Here is a 24118-nt window from a genome sequence, read left to right as displayed (position 1 = left end):
TATCAGTAGGATAATAATTATTTCTCATAGCCAAACTCTCAGATATAGTCAGGAATGAACTACCCAACCAAGCTCAAAAGTAATTGGGGAGCTATAGCTATATAATATTTATTGAAGAAAGTAGGAAGCTTGAAACAAACTCCTTTTCTAGATTACTGTCCCATTTTGTCTGTATCCTTCCAGTGCACTAAACTGGATACAATATTCTAATAATGATCTGACCAATGCAAAACAGAGAGGAACAATGGTTTATGTTGATTTGTGTGTCGTACAATTCACAGCCTGCAACAGAGCCCTGTGCTGCACTATACCTTTCAGCTTGACATGGAGCCACCAGCATATATTAATTGGATATGACTATAAACACTACCCATTCTGACCAGTGATATCTTCCAAATGGCCTTCAAGGACAGCCCCATATAGAGAACAGAGCAGTAGCCCATTCTTGGGGTAATTAAGGCATGAGTGACTCCAGTCTAGGATCAGGTGCACCTGATACATTTGATTAATTTGTGCGAAGGCTGTCTTGAACATAGCTGCTTCTTGCTCTTCAAGCAGGGGCTGCAAATCCAAGATGACTCCCACATTGTATATCAGTCTTGTGTGGGCAAGTGCAACCCCATCCACGACTAATGATGAAATATCCCAAGGAATGTGGGCCCAAATTCACAGTGGGGCCCCCAATAGCCATTCAGTTTTGACAGGATTGAACATAAGTCTATTCCCCTGTCCAAAACTCAGAATTCTTCTCACTAACTAAACCTTTATTTTACAGACGAGACAGTTATTGACAAAGATGTTAGTACTTTGAAAAACACTTTGTGAAGTTACTTCCTTGATCAATACTCAGCTGTGGCATAACCAGCTGCCTAGCAGATTTCAGATTAGGGATGCATGACTAACAAGAGCCATGGGTTCACTTGCCGCAGAGATTATTACAGAAGATCAGTGGTTTCTTTACAGTATCCACTGAAGACATACAATATTCCACAAGAATATAACAAAGACTGTTTTCTGTCATTGCTGGTTGATATATAAGAAAAAATTTCTCTTGTAATTTATGTATCATTAACTATTGGTCTTCTGCATCAGTTTTCTCTTATGCAATGTTTATCAAAAGCATGCAACAAGGAAAAGGTCTAATGGACAAAGAAAAATGCACCTAGATGCCCAAGAGAGGGAATGAATTGTAAAAGTACATAATTATTCTTTGTTCCAGTGATTTAGGCAGAAAAGGCATGGCGGAAATTGCCCCATGCGGATCTTCCTTCTAGCATGAGTTTGCTTCGGTCTCTGTATCATAGGAAAGGAAAACATGCCAAAGAGCTTTTATTCATTTTGGAAATTAAAGCGTGTCGGCAGCAACCAAAGGATTAACTTGAAAAACCAGCCTTTTTTGAGGATCTGTGAAACATTTCTTGTATTTCCCTGAGAGGCAATTCCAAATTATTATGTTTAACATGTTCAGCAGAATCACTGGCCAGCTGGGCTTGGGAAGAATATTTTGGTGTGTTTTATATCAGTTGCTGAAAACTTCCTTTTTACTCCTGTTCAAGAATTGCATTGATTTGGTTAATTTGTATTTGCATCAGACACACTTTCAGCCAGAAAGTGGACTTGTTGGCATCAACGATGGTTTGAACTGAGAAAGAAAAGTGGTCTAATAGGGGAGAATCCTCTCTGGTCTCAGCAGAAGAACAAATAGAAAGTCCTCCTTTTTTACAAATGTGCATAATTTTATTTTAAATAGGGTACATTCAGTGGTGGGATTCAGCCAGTTCGCACCACTTCGGGAGAACCGGTTGTTAACTTTCTGAGAAGTTTGGCAAACTGGTTGTTGGAAGAAATTATTAGGGCAGAGAACCAGTTGTTAAATTACTTGAATCCTACCACTGGTTACATTAGAGTAGTATATCTTTTAAAAAGCAGTAAAACAATAAAAATGCAGCACTTTTACTTTTTCTCCAGTTCTAGCAACTGATCAAATGGAAGATATTCTAACTGGATTAGAACATGGTATCCTTTTTGGGGGGGGGGAACAAATTTGTAGATTATTGCTGTCGTTTTTTAAAAAAAGAAACCTCCTTTTTTTGACCCACATAAGAAAAGTTTGGATCTATTTATTTATTTATTGCTTCAGCTTCTATACTGCTCCAATTTCATATAAGATAATTAGAATTTGACAAATCATAATGTCTGTGGCATAACTGCAAACAAAAGGCAAGTATATTGCACTTTGTTTAATGAACGAGAAAGAGAAAGCAGAAGAAAGGATGGCGGCAGATTTAGGTTGCCATGGCAATTTAGAGGGATTTATTTCCAATGCAGATGTTGCAGTTTTACTAAGATAAATATACCATGCCTTTATTTTTATGAAGTTGTTATGACATCCTAGCTTACTGGTACCTTTTCCTTCCTTTATGACCTAAAAGTTGAAAGACAATCATATAGATTAGATTCTATATATTTGAGTGTTTTTGTAAGTTTTTTTTAAAAGTTACTGCCTGTGAATTCTGAATCATTTTTTAATTAATTCAATTTTGATGCGGTCTAACTCCAGCTGATTCTGGGTGGTGTTAGCTCTGATCCGCCTTAATCCTAGATTTGGGGCTCTAGAACAGGAGGCTCAGAGTGGATTTTCTTAGGTGGAGAATGAAAAATAAAGATGAGAAAGTGTGAGAAAAATATTAAACCACATGGCTGCCGTATAATAATAACTTTCACCTACCTACCTAGTATAAAATTAAGTTCTGACAAACTGACGGCTGGCTTGGGAGCATTGGATGTGCCCCCACTCAATAAACCTTTAATGGCCTTCTCTGATCTGCTGGATCATATAAATTCATTATTTTTATTCTCTAAATCTCTTCTTATCCCTCATTGATATACTTGATGCAATAAATTTGTAGGGAGGTCATGGAACTGGATGTTTAGCATGCTACAGATTGTGTGTTTCATTTGGCTGAATTGGCCATCTACTTTGCTGTGATATTTTCCCTTCCTTAAAGTGTCTAATAGCGGCTCCTTTGTTTTCATTTCAGCATTGAAATGAGATTTGCTATCTGAAGTATGAACATGTCAGTTTGCCTGTCTTGCATGAAGCAGACTTCTGCTGACAAAATGGCTGACTTTTCAGAGTAGTTGTGCTTCAAAGCAACTTTATGACTCCATTTCATGTTTCTGCATGGTTTTGCATTCTATATGAAGCACATCTCTAATTCTTTCCTCATTTTTTTCCCACTGAGAGTGGGACACATTTAGGTTCTGATTACACTGGCATATCTACTACTTCCTCCTAGAAAAAATGATTCCTTAATCTTTTGCTGCATCGCTGGTTGGTACTACAGTGTCCATGAATACCAGGAGGCCTCCCTGGTCGTCCAAGTTTTTATTTTTTTAAATCTCAAAAACAGCTAATGAACTTCATCAAAACTCCCAAATGTTGTGAAAATTTGAGTCTGTGCATGTCTATTTGTAATGTTTATGCATACACATTCCTTTCCCAAAATTGTAAAGGGTCTAAAAATCAACTAAACCAGATCCATATCAACTTTTTTCCCCCTTTCCTCAACTCCATTAATCCACTGTGAGGGTTCTTTGCTCTACAAGGACTGGATACACCATAGTATAGCAAATCTGTGCAAAATAATTTATTACAACATACCCCTTCTCCAACAACAGGCTTATTGCTCTGGGTCAACCCCACCTTTCTAGTCTTTGCAAGGTAATGTTACCGTATAATTGACTCTGTGCTACTAAGTGCTTTGTATGCATTCAATACTCAGTTCACACTAAAGTCTCAAAGCAACATACAATCTGTGCCTGTTTCCAAACATTCTTCCATTAGTTGCTTCAGTGTGGTTGTTCCTTTTTGTTACTCTGCTCCCAGCGAAGCTACAAGCAGGATTCCCACCAGGATATGCTGTTCACCACAGCTTGTGATTCTGGCAATTCAATGAAAGTGTAATGCTTGTAATAGTGGCAGATCGTCTCCGCTTCCTCTTCTGCAGGCTGTTTGCTTTCACTTTTCTTGCTACACTCCTCTCTTCCCACTCTGTTGTAGCATTTACTTTTGTAAGCTTCAAAGATTGGATGGGTGAGGCTGCCTTTGGACATGAGCCCACCTTTGAAAAACTCAGGGTGTAATAAAGCATCAGGGACACCGGCTTGGATCCCCAAGAGCAGAAGTGGGCAATTAATTTTCCCAAAGGCCCACATGAGAAACTGGGACTGTTGTGGAGGACCAAACCAATACCTGCACTTTGACTGAGACAGTGGTGGGTGGCTGAACCTGGGTCCCCTCACACAACGAGTGCACTACCTCTTCAGGCTGCTCCAGATTAGAGGTGAACACTCTGCAGACACACACAAAAAAAACCCCACCTCACTCCACAGTCCTATCTTTCCTCACCCCACCTCACCCCAAAGTCCTGCCAACTGAAGGAGCACATGTTGATTGCGCAGAGACAGACTCAACTTGGCTTCTTCTCCCATCCCCTGCAGCACACTTATTTACATTTGATTCTAATTTCCAGTTGACCTCATACTGGCCAGACAGGGATAGACAAAGGCCAGATACGACCCAGGGTGCATAAAATGCCGAGGTCTGCTCAAGAATGCAGTTCTGAGGGAATCAAGGAACGTTTGAGGGAAGTTAGGGATGCTTGTCTGACTCACTGTAGCTGCTTTGAAAAGAGAAGACAGCAAGCCCAACTTCACTCCCTCACCAAAAATATTAGCATCATATACTGAGGGCTTTGCCTTACTCTACAGTGGGAGTATCAGCTCCTAAAGAGAATATACTTCTAATTCTCCAGGCAATCCTCTTTTCATATGGAGGAAGCGAAGGGATGAAAATAATACTTCTTACATTGGCCTATAGTCTCCTAATTGCTTAGTAGATGCCACGTGCTGCGTTGATTCATACCAAAGTTCGGAATAGTGTTTATCGTGTGCATGTAAATGTGTTGGCATCTGCGTACAAATATTTTGTCAAAGTGTTTGCTTTCTCCTGGCACATGCTGGCTCTGTTTATATTCAGAGCCATATGGTTATTAGGGATGATTTTTTTCATGATGTGCCCAAAAGTAAGTAAATGTTAACTTCCTCAGGATGAAAAAAAAATCTGGTTTCCCATGCTTTTAGAGTACATTATTCTTGCAACAGAGATGGAAAATGCATGCATTTGAGATAAGTTCTGCTCCTGAAAATGGGTACCTGTGCTGAAGGAGTCATCTGTCCCCTTTCTGTTCCATGAAGGAAACACCTGGTGAATTGCTGATACCAAATAATGAGGAACCATTCTATGAACTAGGTCAATGTATTCAGCTGCTATGTGTTTTAGAATTTTCCATATACTGTAAGACAGAAGTGTAATTCATTAGATTCCTGTATGTTCTGCTCAAGCAGCCTTCTTATATGCTTTCCAGAGGGAAAGTACCAGAGGCACTTTTATTGAATTCAACATCTTTTAATCTTGTATTGCAACTCCTTTCTTTAGAATAGCTGTGCTGAAGGAGAAATAGGATAAAATAGGAATAGGAATAGGAATAGGAATAGGAATAGGAATAGGAATAGGAATAGGAATAGGAATAGGAATAGGAATAGAATAGAATAGCCCTGTTTCCTCAAAAATAAGACCTATCCCCAAAATAAGACCTAGCATGTTTTATATGTGCACCTAATATAAGCCCAACCCCCCCCCCATAAGCCCTACTTAAGAGCCTGCACAGCCGGCCACTCACCCATTTCATCTGGTTGCTTGCCGTGCCTCGGCCACAAGGTAAGGTGGGGGGGGTGGAGCTGCCCCACACATCTCGCATCAGCTTACCTCAGGGCCCCTGTTGCAACCATGTGCATAAGGAGCCCATGTGGCCACCAGCCCACTTCTGCTTGCTCATGGCTGCAATGGAGCAGGAGGCCAAGCAATGTGCTGGTGCTGTGGCTGCGAGGTGAGGCAGGTGTCGGGCATGGATGGCTTGGCTGCAGAGGCCCTAAGGTAAGTCAGTGCGGGGTGCATGGGGTAGCTCCACCCCCGCCCCCACCTCACGGGGACCTTGGAGGTCTTCTAGTCCAACCTCTTGCTCAGGTAGAAAATCTTGTACCTTTTCAGACAAATAGTTATCCAATCTCTTCTTTAAAACATCCAGTGTTGGAGCATTCACAACTTCTGGAGGCAAGTTGTTCCACTGATTAATTGTTCCAACTGTCAGGAAATTTCTTCTTAGTTCTAAGTTGCTTCTCTCCTTGATTAGTTTCCACCCATTGCTTCTTGTCCTGCCTTCAGGTACAGCAAAAGTCTTCTGTTTCCTTTTTCTTTGGAATAACAGAGTTGGAAAGTCCCTTCCAACTCTGTTATTCTGTTATTCTTTGCTATCAGCTGTTCAAGAAGCCAGATAGCCGTGTTTTCTGTGTTTTTTCCCTCTCTCTCTCTCTATCTGATTGACTTCAATATATCTTGCAGGTTCTTGAAATTGTTCTGACACATTTAAAAATTGTGTAATCATTTTAAATCTTGTAATCAAGTTTTAAAAAGATATTCAGCCAAACATGGATGTGCAAATCATGTATCCCCCATGCTCACTCATTTCTCTTTGTACCATTATGTACTTCCATGCTCACTGTCTCTCTAGGTGCTTCTTCAGTGGTTCATGTCTCGGACCTCTTCAGTGAACCATCTAGTTCTCTACCTCTGCAGCAGTCAAGAGTAGCAACAATATGCGTGTGATCCAGAAAGCATTCCACCCAAAGTAAAGAACTGGTGATAGTGTCCATTCCCTACAAATCATGTTGACTCCTTTGAGGAAAATATCAGGACCCACATGTGACAAATTGCATGTGTTCAACTAAGACTATTCCAGACGGGGGCCATTCCAGTGGTGAAATCTGAACCGGTTTGGTACCGGTTCGCTAGCTGCGCATGCACAGTGCGCACCAAAAGGAGGCTTGGGAAGGTAAGTAGGACAGCGAGGGGGAGATCAGCTGTGCCGCATGATTTAGCTTCACTAGAAAGCAGGATTTCCTGCTTTCTAGCAAAGCTAAACCCGCGGCACAGCTGATCATCAGAAATACCAGTTCGTAAGAACCGGTAGCTTTTTTTTACTACTGGTTCACCCAAACTGGTAGTTTTTATCACTACCAGTTTCTCCCCTAACCGGAGCGGACCGGTAGCATTTCACCCCTGTGCCATTCCATCCCCAGAGTATGGAGACTAATTCCCCCAGCATAATAAATGGGAACATTCTATCACCAGCCCAACTGTGAGAGCCAAAAGCTTGAAAAAAGCTGCTCCTTGGCAAGAAGCAGGTGGTAGTCATGGCCAAAAAGGCCTTTGCACAACTGTGGGTTGTGCTCCAGTTATACCCTTTCCTGGACCAACAATCCCTTCTCACAGTTACTCATGCCCTAGTCACCTCCCATCTTGACAGTTGCAACACGCTCTACATGGGGCTGCTCCTGAAAAGCATCCAGAAGCTCCAATTGATGCAAAATGCAGCTGCCCACATGGTTTTGTGCAGACCTCGGTGTGCACATGTATCACTTCTCTGGTGAGAACTGCATTGGTTGCCAATTTGCTTCCGGGTGTAATTTAAGGTGCTGTTTGTCACTTTTAAAGCCCTTCATGGCTTGGGACCAGGTTATCTGAGGAACCATCTCTTGCTGGTCACCTCTACCTGACCCACTAGAGTAGGGAGGCAAGTAATGTTGGGGGTCCCGTCCCCTAAGGAGATACATCTGGCAGGACCCAGAAGAACGGCCTTCTCCGTGGTGACTCCCTCTCTCTGGAACAACATTTCCCCCCCCCCTCAGAGTATTAGACCCCACTCTAATACTCTTTCGGAAGGCCCTGAAGACATGGTTCTCTCAGAGCAGGATGGACTCCATTAAATGGCTATTATGAGATGTGTGTCCCTCCCGGGGGGGGGGTGGCAGTTATTATTTTATTATTTTTCTTTTTATTATTTTTATAGCAACAGCAATAGCACTTAGACTTATATACCGCTTCATAGTGCTTTTACAGCCCTCTCTAAGTGGTTTACAGAGTCAGCACATTGTCCCCAACAATCTGGGTCCTCATTTTACCCACCTCGGAAGGATGGAAGGCTGTGTTAACTGGTGAAATTTGAACTGCTGAACTGCAGCTAGCAGTCAACTGAAGTACCCTGCAGTACTGCATTCTAACCACTGTGCCACCTCAGCTTATTTCTTTTATATGGTGTTTTTATATCCTTGTAAGCCACCTTTAGTCACCATTTGTGAGTAAGTGATAATATAAATTTTCTAAATAAATAAAATAAAATAAATAAAATAAAATATTAAAAAAGTTAAAAAATGAATAGTGTACTACTAGTAGACCCTACTTGTTCCCAGACAGAAGTTACAATTTATGCTGTATTCAAGCATTCAAAACTTGTTACCTCTCTTTTATAGCTAAGCTAAATATCACAAATATTTACTGCCATGCTTCATACAAATATTCAGCTCTGCCTAGGTTTATCCCATTAATACAGGGCTGATGTCTGTGATTTAATTTGTTTTGCTTTTTAATGTAAAAACACATGGGTGTGTATTCTGAAGTGATACACACACATACACATACACAAAAGGACGAGAAATTGCTTTCTGAAGAGCTCTGGGGCTTTCTTGAGAAAAAACAATTTGGAAGCTGCCTTGTTTAATTATTATAAATGGCAGAATCGAAAGAGGTCTTTAAATTCATGTTCAAAATCTTGTAGGAACAAATTCAACTTCTATGTATACATAGTAGCAAAGGCCTCTTGTTATTGCCATCAGTTTACATTAGTGCAATAGTCCACAGCACAGTGTTGATCTTGATATCACCCACTGACCTCCAATTTTTTAACTATCATTTTTTTAAAAAAATAAATTAATTCTTACAAGCTAGCCGAAGCTTGCAAATTCTCTGTCTTCACTTATGAGACCTTACAAGATTTATGCAAATACACCCATCCAAAGAAATAATGTTTTTTATTCATCCATTGTTCATTTTCACGATTCTGACCGGACACAGGTGAGGTCTTATATCAAGACCTACCTAGTGGCGATAAAAGCGGCAAAATCTAACCATTTTTCCGCTCTTATCGCATCTGCAGAGAACCGCCCAGCTGCCCTGTTTAGGGTGACCCACTCCCTTCTTCGGGGGGGAGTACGGGAAGATCCCTTGCAGGGTCGTGCTGAGGATTTTGTGCAATTCCTGCATGATAGTCGCTCGGATTCGGGATGGCTTGAACTCCGATTGGATGAGTCCACGGGAGGAGACCGGGGCAGGTCTTGAGAATGTTATCTGGGAGGAGTTTGATCCTGTGACTCCCGAGGATGTGGACAGAGTTCTGGGTAAGATTAGTGCCACCACGTGTTTATTGGACCCGTGCCCCTCCTGGTTGGTACTGGCCTCCCGGGAGGTTACACGAGGCTGGCTCCAGGGGATTATAGGTACTTCTCTGAGTGAGGGTGCCTTTCCTGCCGCCTTGAAAGAGGCGGTGGTGAGGCCCCTCCTCAAGAAGCCTTCCCTGGACCCGGCTGAATTAGCTAACTATCGTCCAGTCTCCAACCTTCGTTTTGTGGCGAAGGTTGTTGAGAGCGTGGTGGCACGACAACTTTCCCGACACCTGGATGAAGCTATCTATCTAGACCCGTACCAGTCGGGCTTCAGGCGGGGGTACAGCACAGAAACGGCATTGGTCGCGTTGGTGGATGATCTCTGGAGGGCTCGGGACAGGGGTTGCTCCTCTGTCCTAGTCCTATTAGATCTCTCAGCGGCTTTTGATACCATCGACCATGGTATCATGCTGCAGCGGTTGAGGGGGTTAGGAATAGGGGGCACCGTTTTGCGGTGGTTCTCCTCCTTCCTCTCCGACCGCTCGCAGTTTGTGTTGGCAGGGGGACAGAGGTCGACCTCGAGGCGTCTCACATGGGGGGTGCCGCAAGGGTCAGTCCTCTCGCCCCTCCTGTTCAATATTTATGTGAAGCCGCTGGGTGAGATCATCCGTGGTTTTGGGGTGAAGTGCCATCTGTACGCTGATGATACTCAGCTGTACATCTCCACCCCAGACCACCCCAACGATGCCCTTGATGTGATGTCTCGCTGCCTGGAGGCCGTGCGGATCTGGATGGGGAAGAACTTGCTCAGACTCAACCCCTCCAAGACCGAGTGGCTATGGCTTCCGGCGCCCCGATATAGTCAGCAGGTGCCATCGCTAACTATTGGGGGTGAATCTCTGCCCCCCACAGAGAGGGCTCGCAATCTGGGTGTCCTTCTGGATGCACGGCTGTCTTTAGAAGAGCATATGACAGCCGTGGCCAGGGGGGCCTTTTATCAGGTTCGCCTGATTCACCAGTTGCAGCCCTTTCTGGATCGGGACGCCCTACGCACGGTCACTCATGCCCTTGTTACTTCCCGGTTGAACTATTGTAATGCTCTCTACATGGGGCTCCCCTTGAAGAGCACTCGGAGGCTCCAACTGGTCCAGAATGCGGCCGCGCGGGTGGTTATGGGCGCAACTCGTTGTGCCCATGTGACACCCCTCCTGCGCGAGCTGCACTGGCTCCCAGTGGTCTTCCGGGTGCGATTCAAGGTGTTAGTTACCACCTTTAAAGCACTCCATGGCATAGGACCCGGGTACCTCCGAGACCGTCTTCTGCCACCAATAGCCTCCCACCGACCAGTCCGTTCCCACAGGGAGGGTCTCCTCAGGGTGCCGTCAACCAAGTTATGTCGACTGGCGGCGCCCAGGGGGAGGGCCTTCTCTGTGGGAGCCCCATCCCTGTGGAATGAACTGCCCCCGGAAATTCGTAAGATCTCCGACCTCCGGGCGTTTCGCTGCGCACTGAAGACCCTATTATTCCGCCAGGCCGGACTAACAACACAATAGTTTTTAAATTGGGATATTTAAATTTATTGGGGTTTTAAATCTGAGCCACTTTATTTAATTATTTTAAATTTTATATTGTTGTTTTGTTTGTGTTTTTAAACAGGCTGTACACCGCCCTGAGTCCTTCGGGAGAAGGGCGGTATAGAAATAAAATTATTATTATTATTATTATTATTTTTATACTCTGTGTTTGTCTGTGTATTATTTGTTTATAGTACATGGCACAATTTGAACATGCACACAGTTCCCTTTAACATGAATTAAAGTGATGGCATTAAGTGGAATCTAAAGTGGGCCACTAAGAGAGGGATCAATAAACGGGAATAGGGTGACCCCAGGATTTCTACAAATGTGAAAAAACCTGAAAAATAAAAACTACTATATAAGCTCACCAAACCTGGAGCAGAGTACCTCTGAACTCTGAAAGCGATGGATATCTTTTGCTATAGATGTATTCAGCAACTATAGAACTATTGATTATAGATGGTATCACTGTTAGTGGAGTACAGCTAGTTCAAAGAGTGCTTTGCTTCTGAAGAAACCTCTTTTGACTGCAGAAATGCCAAAGGAAACATAGCATTTTTTTCTGATATGAAGTGGAACTTTGTTTCTCAGGTTTCATAACTACCTTCTAAGCTCTGTTTATCCTGCACTGATCATATTTACCCAGGTAACTTGCAAAGTCTGGATCAAGTATATAGGCAGTGGGTTTGACTGATTCTGTCTCGATGCTGCTTGCAATGGTTCCAGGATGGAAGGCTCTCCTTATGTTCTTATGAGCCATGGTGGTGCAGTGGTTAGAATGCAGTACTGCAGCTACTTGTGCTGACTGCCAGCTGACTGCAGTTTGTAGTTCAAATCTCACAAGGCTCAAGGTTGACTCAGCCTTCCATCCTTCCAAGGTCGGTAAAATGAAGACCCAGATTGTTGGGGGCAATATGCTGACTATGTAAACTGCTTAGAGAGGGCTGTAAAGAACTGTGAAGCGGTATATTAGTCTAAGTGCTATTGCTATTATCAAAATCCCACCAAGTTTCTTCTGGCTGTTGCCACTCATAGGCCTTCAGGAAGCCAACAGCAAAACAGGATCTTGTTTTTGTTTCATAACACTTGGAATTGTGAGGCTTACCGTCTTGGGTCCTAAGATTCATATGGTTATTACGGGCAGTCCTCAACTTACAACTATTCTTTTAGGGACTGTTCAAAGTTATAATGGCACTGAAAAAAGTGACTTATGACTATTTTGCAACTAATGACCGTGGCAGCATCCCCATAGTCATGTGATCAAAATTTGGGTATTTTGCAACTGGCATATACTGTATTTATGACAGTTGCATCACCATGTGATCACCATCTGTAACCTTCCCAGCCGGCTTCTGACAAACAAAATCAATGGGGTGGAAGCCAGATTCACATTTAACGACCACATGAGTTACTTAGCAACTGCAGTGATTCATTTAACAACAGTGACAAAATAGGTTGTAAAAACAAGGCAAAATTCACTTAACAACTGCTATGAAAAAAATCTTCAGATGTATTTTGAAGACTGAGACTGAAGTGCTAAGGCAAAACAAAATAAGAAAATTGTTATTCTGCCACCACACACACAAGAACACAAATCAAATCAATGAATGTTTTCAATTGAATGCAGAATATTTTGCTTATTAAATCTATCCATTACTAATGCAATTGTAATTTTATCTCTACCCTCAGTTTCTAGTGGTAATTGTTAATTCATGGCAGTTTTAATTACTCTTTTACTTTGCCATGTAGGGCTCTATTATTATGTCTGAATACAATTTCCCCTGTGGAAAGAAGCCAAGGATGGGCTTGCTCTGTGGGGAAATGAACAACAGTGAGTTTGTGTTTGCTTACAGAAGTGCCTAAAGTTTAGTCTCAAGTGGTTACATCTTTATGGCACAAGTGCATTCAGCTCTCGCTGACTGAGGGCAAGGTTGGATCCCAAGAGCCAGTGGCCCAGCTAGCCTGGCTGAAATTATTCTCCTTATCCAAAAATATATTCCTCAGAACCAAGGTAGAGACTGACTGGTTCCACAAGCTGGATGTCATTTATTGCGTTTTCTGTTTTTAATTTACTTCCTGAGGCAAAATTGATCCCTTTGGAAGTCCACAACCTCAGTATATTCATACCTTTTAACTTAATTAAAAATAAAGAACAAGCACTGCTATTTCTGAGTAAATGTGTTACACAAATCAATTCTCTGCACTTTTAATTTCTTTCTTTCCCAGCTCTCCTACTTTTCTTTAGTCCGTGGGATTATGGGAAACTCTTCTGTCTACCATGAGATGTTTCTGAAATGCTTCCATATACATTTCTATGAAACTTAAAGAGACAGTGAAATGGCAATATTTGGAAAGAACTGGAACAGGTGGGGAATGTTGATCCAATATGAAGATTAACATTCCTGATACTTTCCAGATGTGTGGTAACTTGGACTCCCAGAATTACTGATCAGCACTTTCTAGGTGGGGAAGAATGAGATGCTGGATCTCCCAGGTGGGTTGGATATTGATTTGCCTAAGATCTCTGGTTCTGGGGAATTTCAGACAGGGGCAGGATCTAGGACAGCTTATAACAGCCATGACAGCCATGTAACATCTGAACAATGGGAGTTGCACTAGCTGCCAGTCTGCTTCCAGTACATTAAGAACTGTGGTAGTACAGTGGTCAGAATGCAGTATTGCAGGCTAACTCTGTCCACAACTAGGAGTTCAGGCCTGACCAGCTCAAGGTTGACTTAGCCTTCCAGCCTTCTGGGGTTGATAAAATGAGGGTGATATTAAATAATGGGTAACACTCTTGTTGCCAGTGTTACACACTTAGAATGAAGCCTTAACTACATCAAAATTCAAAAATAACTTTGTGGTTGATTGCACTCTGTGCTATTTGCCAAGCAGTTGGAATTTGTTTTCTTCCCATCTAAATGGCAGAATGGATGGTTTTAAACATTATAGAAGGAAAAGAAGTAATATTGATTTTATCCTCATTTCAGTCCCGTTTAGTCGTTTGGTTCTAAAGAGTAATGGGAAAACACAAGAGCATCCTCACTTGTTGAGGGACATGATTGATTTCTATTTCAGCATTAAATTAGGGCCCCACTCAGTTTGATACCTACTCCGTTGTTTTCCCAGTGTTTAAAGTCTCTCTGCATATTTATTTATTAAATTTGTACAGTGTCCAACTCCCAGTCACTCTAATAATGGAACATATGTTTTACTGCTATACCTGTTACATTTTATGCAGAAAACCCTAATGTACTCTATCCATAATTTTTCATGTATCCAGTAGAGCTAATGAAAATATGCTGGCATGGAATGGAAGAAGTAAGACAGAAAAAAAAATTTTTTTTTCTAACAAGAATGTGACTAGTTTATAAAGGGTTGGGAAAAAAAAGATGAAAAATTGAAAGGGACAGTCTTCTCCTTTCCTGGAAAAGATTGGCATTCCCCTTCTGAAGGCTTCTCTCCTCTGCACTTTGGAAACCTTTCAACAAGCAGGTTTTAAAAAGCAGCTTGAAGAATATTTTTATGAGCTTTGCTTGGAAGAGAGATTGCTGTGAGCTCCTGCTTAGATGCTCCCAGCCCAGATGGAGTCTTTGGATTGTTTATTGGGAAAGTCCAAGCTGCAATATTGCATTGCCTTGAGAGAGGAAAAACCCCTGCAGCATCAAAGAAAAATATTTTGCTTCATTTTTAATCTGAATATTAGGGGAAGCATGGTTTTGGCTCGCCTCAGGTTAATGCTTGTATACTTTACAGCTACTGCGTTTTGTTTTATGGACTCTTGTGATATATTGTTCTAAATTGGGTTTATGACTTTTGCGTGTTCCTTTGGGATAATTGCCATTCTGAAAGGTGTTTCTAAAGAACCCGAGACGCATACACTGATTATAAGTGAGTGCTTCATGCCTAAGAGAAGAAAACTGCTTTTGTTATGCAGAGCTTTTGCTTGAGCAATGTGGAATAGCAGTCTCTGTGCTCCTAGTCTAGCACATTAACTATTATACAATACAACTCTCAAATGTATGCATGTTTATATATGTTGTGTGAATGGGTGGGGGAAACAATTTATATCTTTTATATTTCATGCATCTGCATTAACATCCTGCTTGAATAGAATTGGCTGGGCTGTCTTTAAATGCTCTTGCTTGACGCTTGTGATTATAAGAAAAACTTGTTTAGAATGCTACCTGAGTTCTTGATCCCCATCATTGAACAGCATCCTAGAATGGCTGCTACATTGCAATTGGATAGCACTTAGCACTGAGACATATACTACTTTACAGTCCTCTCTAAGCAGTTTACAGAGTCAGCATATTGCCCCCAACAATCTAGGTCCTTTTACCGACCTTGGAAGGATGAAAGGATGAGTCAACCTTGAGCCTGGTGAGATTCGAACTGCCAAGTTGCAGTCAGCCGGCAGTCAGCAGAAATAGCCTGTAGTACTGCATTCTAACCACTGCGCCACCACGTCTCTTATGGATGAAGTTGAACATATGTACATGTTCTTCTTGGAGACTGAATTTGGTAAAAATGAACTGTCAAAGTGAAGAAAAAGTAACGGGTGTTGGACTAAATTCGTTCTATTTCACAACCACTAAATTAAAGTGAGAGTGAGCTTCTGTAGGTCAGGAGTTTTGTTTTTAGTGGCAAGTCAGTATAATGGCTTGATTCTAGCTCTATGGTCTATAACTTCTTGCTAGCAAATGAACTTAAATCTCTTACAATATACATTAATTTTGAGTCTTTCAGCAGGTTGAGTGGATAATTCTACAGTATAAGACAACAGAAAAACATGTCATAAAAAGTGTTCCATACAGCTGTACAACAGCATAAGGAATCACAGGTCTTTCCTTTAGCCATGGTTTAAGTGAACCACAACTGACTACAATCCACATCCACAATCAATTCTTAGGTTGTAGCCAGCAAAAGGCTTATTTTTTTCTACTTAGGCTAGAATCATACTAGCTTTTGGCCTTGTAACTATTACCAAATAGTTATTTTTAACAAGCCAATTTCGGGGGAAACGTGCAGGGCTCAATTGTTTATTTGGTGCTGCCCAGCTCCAGGCTGACTGTGGAGAATAAAAGGACTGTTTGATACATTTCTTCTCCAATCATATTTATATTGTTAGGACACTGCGAGCCATTAAACCTATCAAGGCAATAGTATTAACTCAAAAATTAAAATAACATGCTAGCCCGCTTCAAACCTCATCAATTAATCAATTTGGCCTCAAGGTTTGGACTTTGAACATGAGCTTTCTGAAGAGTGGCTTCTCCATCGCACTCAGTACGCCACTGATTGTAATTTATTTACTTTCATTTGTACGTAGAAGCACCGTACTGCACTGCACTGACACAGAAGTAAAATGATCCCATAAAAGTAACGAAAGGCAAGGTTTTCCAATAGCTTGAGCATTTAATTAAGAAAGATCAGAGCTGCATATAGAAGATGTTTATGGAAATCATAAATTTTTAATTAATGTCTTTTCACAGCCGAGCTGCCAAGTAAGGGTGCTGAAAATGTTTTGCTACTTAATAAGCTGGGAGAACGATATAGCTGGTTTCCCGTGTGAAAGAGCAGAGTTAAAATGAGTCCTTGGTCATTACTGCAATTCATACTATCTCTTTACGGACTCATGCTGTTTCTTCTCTTTCATTTCAGAGACTAGCTGATGCGGCAGAGAAGTTTCAGAAGGCCCATCGATGGCAAGACAACATTAAGGTAAGTTTGTAAACCTTTGAGTGGCCTCTTCTGATCTTCCTGTCTTGGGCTCCTTTTTCCTATTCCTTTGGTTTAACATGATCTTCACTAAACTAACATATAGAAGTAGATGTTGACTTACAACAGTTCATTTAGTGACTGTTTAAAGTTACAACGGCACTGAAAAAAGAGACATATGGCCATTTTTCACACTTATGACCATTTCAACATCCCCATGGTCACATGATCGAAATTCAGATGCTTGGCAAGTAGTTCATATTTATGACCGTTGTCATGTCCTGAGGTCATGTGATCCCCTTTTATGACAAGCAAAGTCAATGGGGAAGCCACATTCATTTAACAACCAGGTTTTACTAAGTTAACAAATGCAGTGATTCACTTAACAATTGTGGCAAGTCGTAAAATGGGGCAAATTCACTTAACAAATATTTCACTTAGGAACATAAATTTTGGGCTCAGTCGTGGTCGTAACACAAGGACTACGTGTATTGAGCTAAAATTTCTATTCTGGCTGAGAATGCTGGCAATTGCAGTCCCAATACACCAGGAAGGTATTTGGTTTGTAAAAACTGGTCTAATATGTATTTATCAAACATCCTTCTCACAAATGTATTCTTAAAAAAAAAATCAGGCATCTTAGGCCATTACTTCTTACATCTACGCACAAGAGGTGCTACTGAAGTGACATAAGATTATCCTTACTGCAGATCCTAAACTACACTTGTACCTGACTCCAGATATGGGGGTGATCTATCATTGCTCCTAAAGATACACCAAAAATTAGAATATTTTACAGGATCCAGACTTTTAACATTGTACTACCATAGCTGTGCACTAAGAGATTTCTCACAGCTCATGTTTCTTTGCACATTATTTCCCATCACCTTTCTTTTCTTTTCCCTGTCTCCTACTTCTGTCACGTTCTAGCACTCTGATTTCTATTCTGAAAGCAAGCTCCATCTTATCAAGTTCATGCGCGGATGCCCTGTTCTGGTCATTTATTTATTCAGTCATTTAATCAAATGTATATGGCCACCCATCTCACAGAAAGCAATTTTGGGTAGTTTACCATAATCCAATAAAAAAGTAGAAATATACAGAAGTCATTATCCAAAACCATTATATAATAATGGTTTAAAAAGCATTTAAAACTATAAAAACTCAACTAAGACAGAGGTTCCTAGTTCTCTTAGTTCTCAGCGCCTCCCAGCTGTAATGAAAGTGAATAATGTCATTTTGAACTCATTTTTAGTATTACCTCTGCTCACACGTGCATGAAATAAGACAATTCAAAAGACTGAAGGCGAAGGTCGAGGTAATGGTTAAAGAGTTGTTTTCAGGTTGCCATAGAGAACTCCTTGGAAAGCTTGCCATTTTGCCATCTCAGCAGTCTGAGAGTAATTGTGTAGGTTGCCCTGCAGGGAGTGTCCAAAAAGATGATTCTTAAATGAAAGAGGGCAGCAGGAGCTTGGCATTTTTCTTTGCGTTCACCTTTTCCATAGGATTTAATGCAATTTCATTCCAGTTGAGGTAGGTTCTGGAGGAGGAAAGACCAACTGAAATGGATGCCAAGCAAATGTTGCTGCTTTAATGATTGCATTTGAGTTTGTAATTATGGTACCTATGCCAGGGAATGGGTATTCTACTTGGACATTCAGTCAAATGAAACCCAAGAAAAGAGGTCTTCTTTTCCTTTCAGGAAAAGGATTGGGGAAAATAATTTCAAGACAGTCAATCTATTCTTGCTAATCATCTGTTATAGGGGCATAAGGGGAAGGAATATTTCTTGATGCAAGCTGTTTTTGTTCATACTATAAAATGTAGCCCCATGGTATTCTCCAAATGTATTTATTTATTTATTGAATTTCTTCACCATCCAATAGCCAAAGCTCTCTGGGCACTTCAGAAATTAATGGTGGAGACCATAAAATATTCAGATATAATAAAACTTAATGTAAAACATTAAACAAATAAAGCACTCTCAGAATGAATCCAAAATAAACAGCTAGGGGAGGCTAATAGGAATGGAAGAATCTAAATGATGCTAATAACTTTTAAAGCGAAATATTAAAAGGCTAGGCAGCTGGGAGAATAAAAATGTCTCCACTTGACCCACTGTAGACCACAGTGTAAGCATCTTCTGAACTTTTCCAAGAAGAGAAGGACATACCTTAATCCAGGTAGCACCATTTGGCAGGGGTACTTGGCAAGCAACCTCAGAAAATGGCCTTGTTGTCCATGTTGCTCTGTAAAGGAGTGATAGCAATAGCATTTAGATTTATATACTGCTTCATAGTGCTTTTACAGCCCTCTCTAAGCGGTTTACAGAGTCAGTGTATTGCCCCCAACAATCTAGATCCTCATTTTACCCACCTCGGAAGGAGGGAAGGCTGAGTCAATCTTGAGCCGGTGAGATTTGTACTGCTGAACTGCAGCTAACAGTCAACTGAAGTAGCCTGAAGTACTGCACTTTAACCACTGCGCCACCTCGGCTGTATACTCTTCTAGGTACCTGAAGTTGAAAAGCCCTATTGGGACTCATGGATAAGCATTAGGAAAAAAAGTCATGGAAGCTTGCTTTTATATATGAAAACAACAGTGAGACTATTATATGCTCAAAAATAGTATATCAATCTACAATGGAGGAATGGTTGGTGAAGATGATGGGACTTGCAGAGAGGGTTAAACTAATTTCATTGGTTAGAAATAAAACAATATCTACATTTATAGTTCACTGGAAACCCCTTATAGACTTTTTGTATGAACTAGAAAAAAAATGGATTTATGATTGCTGGTTTTAATGATTAGGAAAAAAGTGGACAAGAAAAAGAGTAATCATAGCGTAAGAGACAATTTTGCAATTGTACTTATATTGGTATTTGCTGCAAAGGATTTTGAACATGTCTCTCTTTTTCTCCTGTCTCTGTCTTTGGTATTTTTTTTTAAATAAAAAAATATTTTGAAACAGAATCCAAACTGCAAGTCTTCTTATCAAGGGTTTCTGTGTTATTGACATTGTGTCACACTGCTCCAAAGAAAAGACTTAGGACATACATGATTCAGTGCCACGTCATAAAGCAGGGTTTCCCAAACCGTAAGAGAAAGGTGCAGACAGGAGTTCAGGGGACATGTGAGGAACTTTTTCATGACATTGTTACAATAAATCTACCTTTCCTAAGGTTTTGTTTTCATTGTTCATTTGTGTTCATTTCTGTGTATGGGTTTTTAGGGAAGGGGTGTACATTAAGACTACGCTCAAGGCAAAACATTTAGGAACCTCTATCATAAAAGATGGTCTTCTGGACAAGTAAAATTGTGCAATGCAGATCTTAAGTTTCATATTCTTTACCATTTGTTTCAATTCTCCTGCATGTTTTCCTGGTCATGTGGGTGCCTGATTTTGAAGTGCCTCAAAGCTTATTGTGGGATACATAATTAAATGTCATTTACAATTCTCTTCTAATAATCATGATGCATGAATCTGCATTACACAAAATGACCGTTCTGATGGGAGATAATCATTGTGCATTTAAATTGATAGTTTTTGCAATGAGATATATCAGTTGGGAAATCCAAACCTGTGTTGAGTTGAGGGGTGGGTAATTATTAAGTCCTTACTTTGTTTTTATTTACTTAGCTTTATTTTAGAATCTGTCCATGTAAGTAATAAACTTTTAAATCTATAGCCCAATACAGAATTTTTACAAAACGCAAAAAGACACTTAAGATAAAATTCCAAGAGGGAAGGTTTAGCCACAGTTTACTAATTTTTATCTTCCCTAGATGAATCCTGCTGTTACCAGGCCTTTTCCTTGGCTACCCCTTAACATGTAAAGCCCTGATCATTGATTATTGACCCTTCATGAATATGGCAAAATGTCTAACCACTAGTGCTCCTACCTTATCCATTTTTGGCAAGTTTCAAACACATCATAGAATGCTTGAGGGATTCTAATCTCTTTTTGTTTGCCTTCGCTGTTGGAGAGACACAACTCTCCTGGTATAAATTTTGTTTCTATGCTGTTATTTATATTTTTACTTCACTGTTTTTCTTCACTGCCTTTTACTTTAACAACTTTACTAAATTAGACCTTGGCACTGGACTGGATTCCTAATTATAACTTCAAAATCATTAATCGTTATTTATTATGATTTTACTTTAGACTGAACCACTTGGATGTTGCAGGCAAAGAAATGAAAGGTTGGCTCATCACTTACTTGTGGGAATTAGAAACCTAGTTGGTTGTTCTCTGCTCCTGAATAAACACTCTAGGACTAAAGGACATGAGAGATGCATGGAGCTGTTAGGAATTGCTCTGTTTATAATCTTCAGTCATGGATCTCTATGTACTTGAAATTCAAGGCTATTATTTTATGCAACTAATTATGAAATTATCATAGTCCACAACATCTTGTGCTATAATGAATTAGCTGGTCTTTAAGGGTACTCAAAGACTGTTTTGAGTGCAACAGATTGAACACAACAGCAACTAGCTTCTGGCACTAAATTCTGCTGCATGGATAAAGCATAAACTGACTTTAATATCCATTGGATTCAAGTTGTAATTTCTCCTATATATCTGACGCAGGAAGCATGTGGATGCACCATATGCCTCTTAGAGTTTATAGCAGTTTTGTTTACAAATATGCTTTAGAAGGTTTCTTTGTTTGCATAGGTTTATTCAGTCATTCTGGAGAACTGTTCCCACAATGATCATGTGAGATGTTTGGGAGGTGAGGTAACAATTCCAAAAGAAAATGGTTTGGCATTCCAGAAAAAGCAGAAAAATTAACATCTTAGATACAAGCATTTTCCAAAAGGTGAATAGGGTTTGAAAACAAAATAATTTACTCTGGAGTGTAAATTTAGGTAGGGTGCTAATTGCAAATCCACATCAGGCTGTGAAATATTTCAGGTTAACCCTAAATTGGATAGACCATAAGATACCCTTATGGAAAGAGGATGGATTTTATGTGTGAAAACACTTCTAACCTAGATAGCATCCTTCTAATACTGTGGAATGCACTTATAAGTAGAATCAAAGTCTGTTCTGGTGAAGATTAAATGAAGTTATTGCCTTTTTATTTGGTTGCTTGGGTGATGGAGACAGAGAGGTATATAGATAGGAATAAATGATTGGAGGGAGCAACTACTGAAGGTCAGTGAAAAAAGTCGTATGGGAAGAAAAATATTTCCCCATCACTCTTCTCCCATTGCACTAGGCAATCTGCACTGCCTGCCTGTCCACTTTCTTCACTAAGACACATTTCTTTCTTTAAAATGAGCTAATGTGACATTCCGTTTACTTCTTTCAAGGATCTAAGGGCAAGCACTGAGTGCTGCTAAAGGCTGTTGTTATAACTTTACACCTGAGTGAGTCTGAGACCTAAGACTCCACTAGAGTATCATTTGTGAAAAGACAAAGGAGTGAAACACATGCTGAATGGCAATGGCCACCCCATGGAGGATTCAGATGCCGCAGTGGAAATTTCTACAACAGAAAGAGGTAGAGCAAGAAAGGAGAAGCAGTGAAGGAGTAGAGGAGAAAAAAGCAGAGAATAGAAAAAGAAATAAAGACAAGAACTGGAACTCAAAGAATCCCCAGGGACATGAGACTGTTCTTTAGAAAAAAACTTTTCCCAGGCTGCTGACCTCCAGATATATAATAGCAATAGCACTTAGACTTACGTATATACCTCTTTACAGTGTTTTACAGCCCTCTCTAAGGGGTTCAGCATATTTCCCCCAACAATCTGGGTCCTCATTTTACCGACCTTGGAAGGATGGAAGGCTGAGTCAACCTTGAGCCTTCAAGTGCCAAATTGCAGGCAGCCGGCAGTGAGCAGAAGTAGCTGCAGTACTGCATTCTAACCACTCATCCTAACCACTGTGCCACCACGGCTCTTACTGTACATTTGGAAGGCACCAGGTTGGTGATGACTGCTATTTAGATGGTCTTCATAAATATATTGTACTAAAGAGATCTGAAGCTAAGCAATGTTGACTTTCACATTCCAGATTTTTAAAATATATATATAAATTTGGCCCTTCAAAGAAACTCCCTGGCCATTCTCTCTTCCCCTGATCTTAGGTGAAATTTATGACCACAGCTTTTAAAAGCAAAGCCAGAGTTGACAATGCAGATATGCGGATTCCTCTGAAGAGCTGGTGTGAAATTAACTTTTCCATTGAGGTATCATTCTATTTCTGGTGATTAAAGATTTGTTACAGCTCTGAGGTAAGAGATTCGGTACACCGTTCAGAATGGAGTCAGTTTAATTTATTTAACTCCATATAACCTTGTTGTTCCTGTGTCAAAAACATAAGCCTTGCTGAATTCTTTACTACCATCATACCTCCTTGGCATTCCATAGTCTTCTTTATACTGGGGGTTGTGGAGAGAGACAGGGAGATGGAATAATATCTCCCAACATCAATTGTGAATGAGATAGTTTTAATTAAGTCAGTGTAGCTGTCTTGAGCCATGGGGGCGCAGTGATTAGTATTGCAGGCTAATTCTGCTGACAGTCAGGGGTTCGATCTTCATTGGCTCAAGGTTGACTCATCCTTCCATTCTTCTGAGGTCAGTAAAATGAGGACCCAGATTGTTGGGGGCAATATGTTGATGCTATAAACTGCTTAGAGAGGCCTGTAAAGCATATATGGAGCTGTATATAAGTCGAAGTGCTATTGCTATTGTTCCCTTATGAGTCAGAATAAACTATAGTTTCCAGGCAATGTTACAGGGTTTCCATTTACTGCTCTTGTGGGATCTAAGTGGAGACATAGCACATGAAATGAAATGGGAGGGTCCTTGGAGATTCGAAGAGCCTGCGCGACTACAATCTTGGAATCTTCAGTACTTTGGCTGTCAAGGCAACTTATTTGTGACATTTCTTTTTGGTGCATTTTCTTAGAGCTAGTTTGGCCTCTGGGAAGAAATAGCTTTCTCACTCCATTATTAAAGCTTAGCAAGACTGTGTTTTTCACTGGACTGTCATATTCTCCAAACTATACTGGGGCTCAGCTTTTGAGAAGGGATGTTTAATACGCAGATCTATTTATATCCTTGTATGCTCTAGTCTTCCAACAAATCCAGACATCTGAGAGCCTGCATACTGTCTCTTCCTAAGGTGTGCATATCAATAGCAATGTGTAGGAACAATGATGGCATTGAGCTTCTCCTGCCTGTGGCGAGAGAATAGAGAACAATCCCTTCCACTTAGGTTTGACTTTCATATGTCTACCTTTCATTTCCATAACCCAAAGCCAGAATCAAGTAGAGTTTTGTTATCTCAATATTATATAATAAATGCCTGGAAACAACTGTTTTCTCCTTGAAGACTAGTGACATCTCCAAAGCTGCCTTGCTGACAACTCCAAATTTCTAGTTCAGAGCTCTGATTCCCACAGGAGCAGCTCCACTCCCATCCAGATATTAATAACATAGTGAATGCATAAGTGCAGGAGGCAGAGG

General features: G+C 40.6%; 1 protein-coding gene across 2 annotated transcripts in view; it reads left to right on the top strand.

Annotated features, from left to right (window-relative positions):
- The window catches only part of CACNA2D2 (calcium voltage-gated channel auxiliary subunit alpha2delta 2), a 676129-nt gene that overhangs the window by 362937 nt on the left and 289074 nt on the right, over positions 1-24118 (top strand). For both annotated transcript variants that reach the window (XM_034440362.3, XM_034440357.3), the window contains exon 4: positions 16581-16640. In XM_034440362.3, the coding sequence (XP_034296253.1) occupies positions 16581-16640 (60 nt within the window). The remainder of the gene's footprint in view (positions 1-16580; positions 16641-24118) is intronic.

Source organism: Pantherophis guttatus, chromosome 2 (genome assembly GCF_059756535.1).
Source record: "Pantherophis guttatus breed Tessera chromosome 2, ASM5975653v1, whole genome shotgun sequence".
Classification (NCBI taxonomy): Eukaryota; Metazoa; Chordata; class Lepidosauria; order Squamata; family Colubridae; genus Pantherophis; species Pantherophis guttatus.
This window is presented reverse-complemented; position numbering and strand designations above follow the sequence as displayed.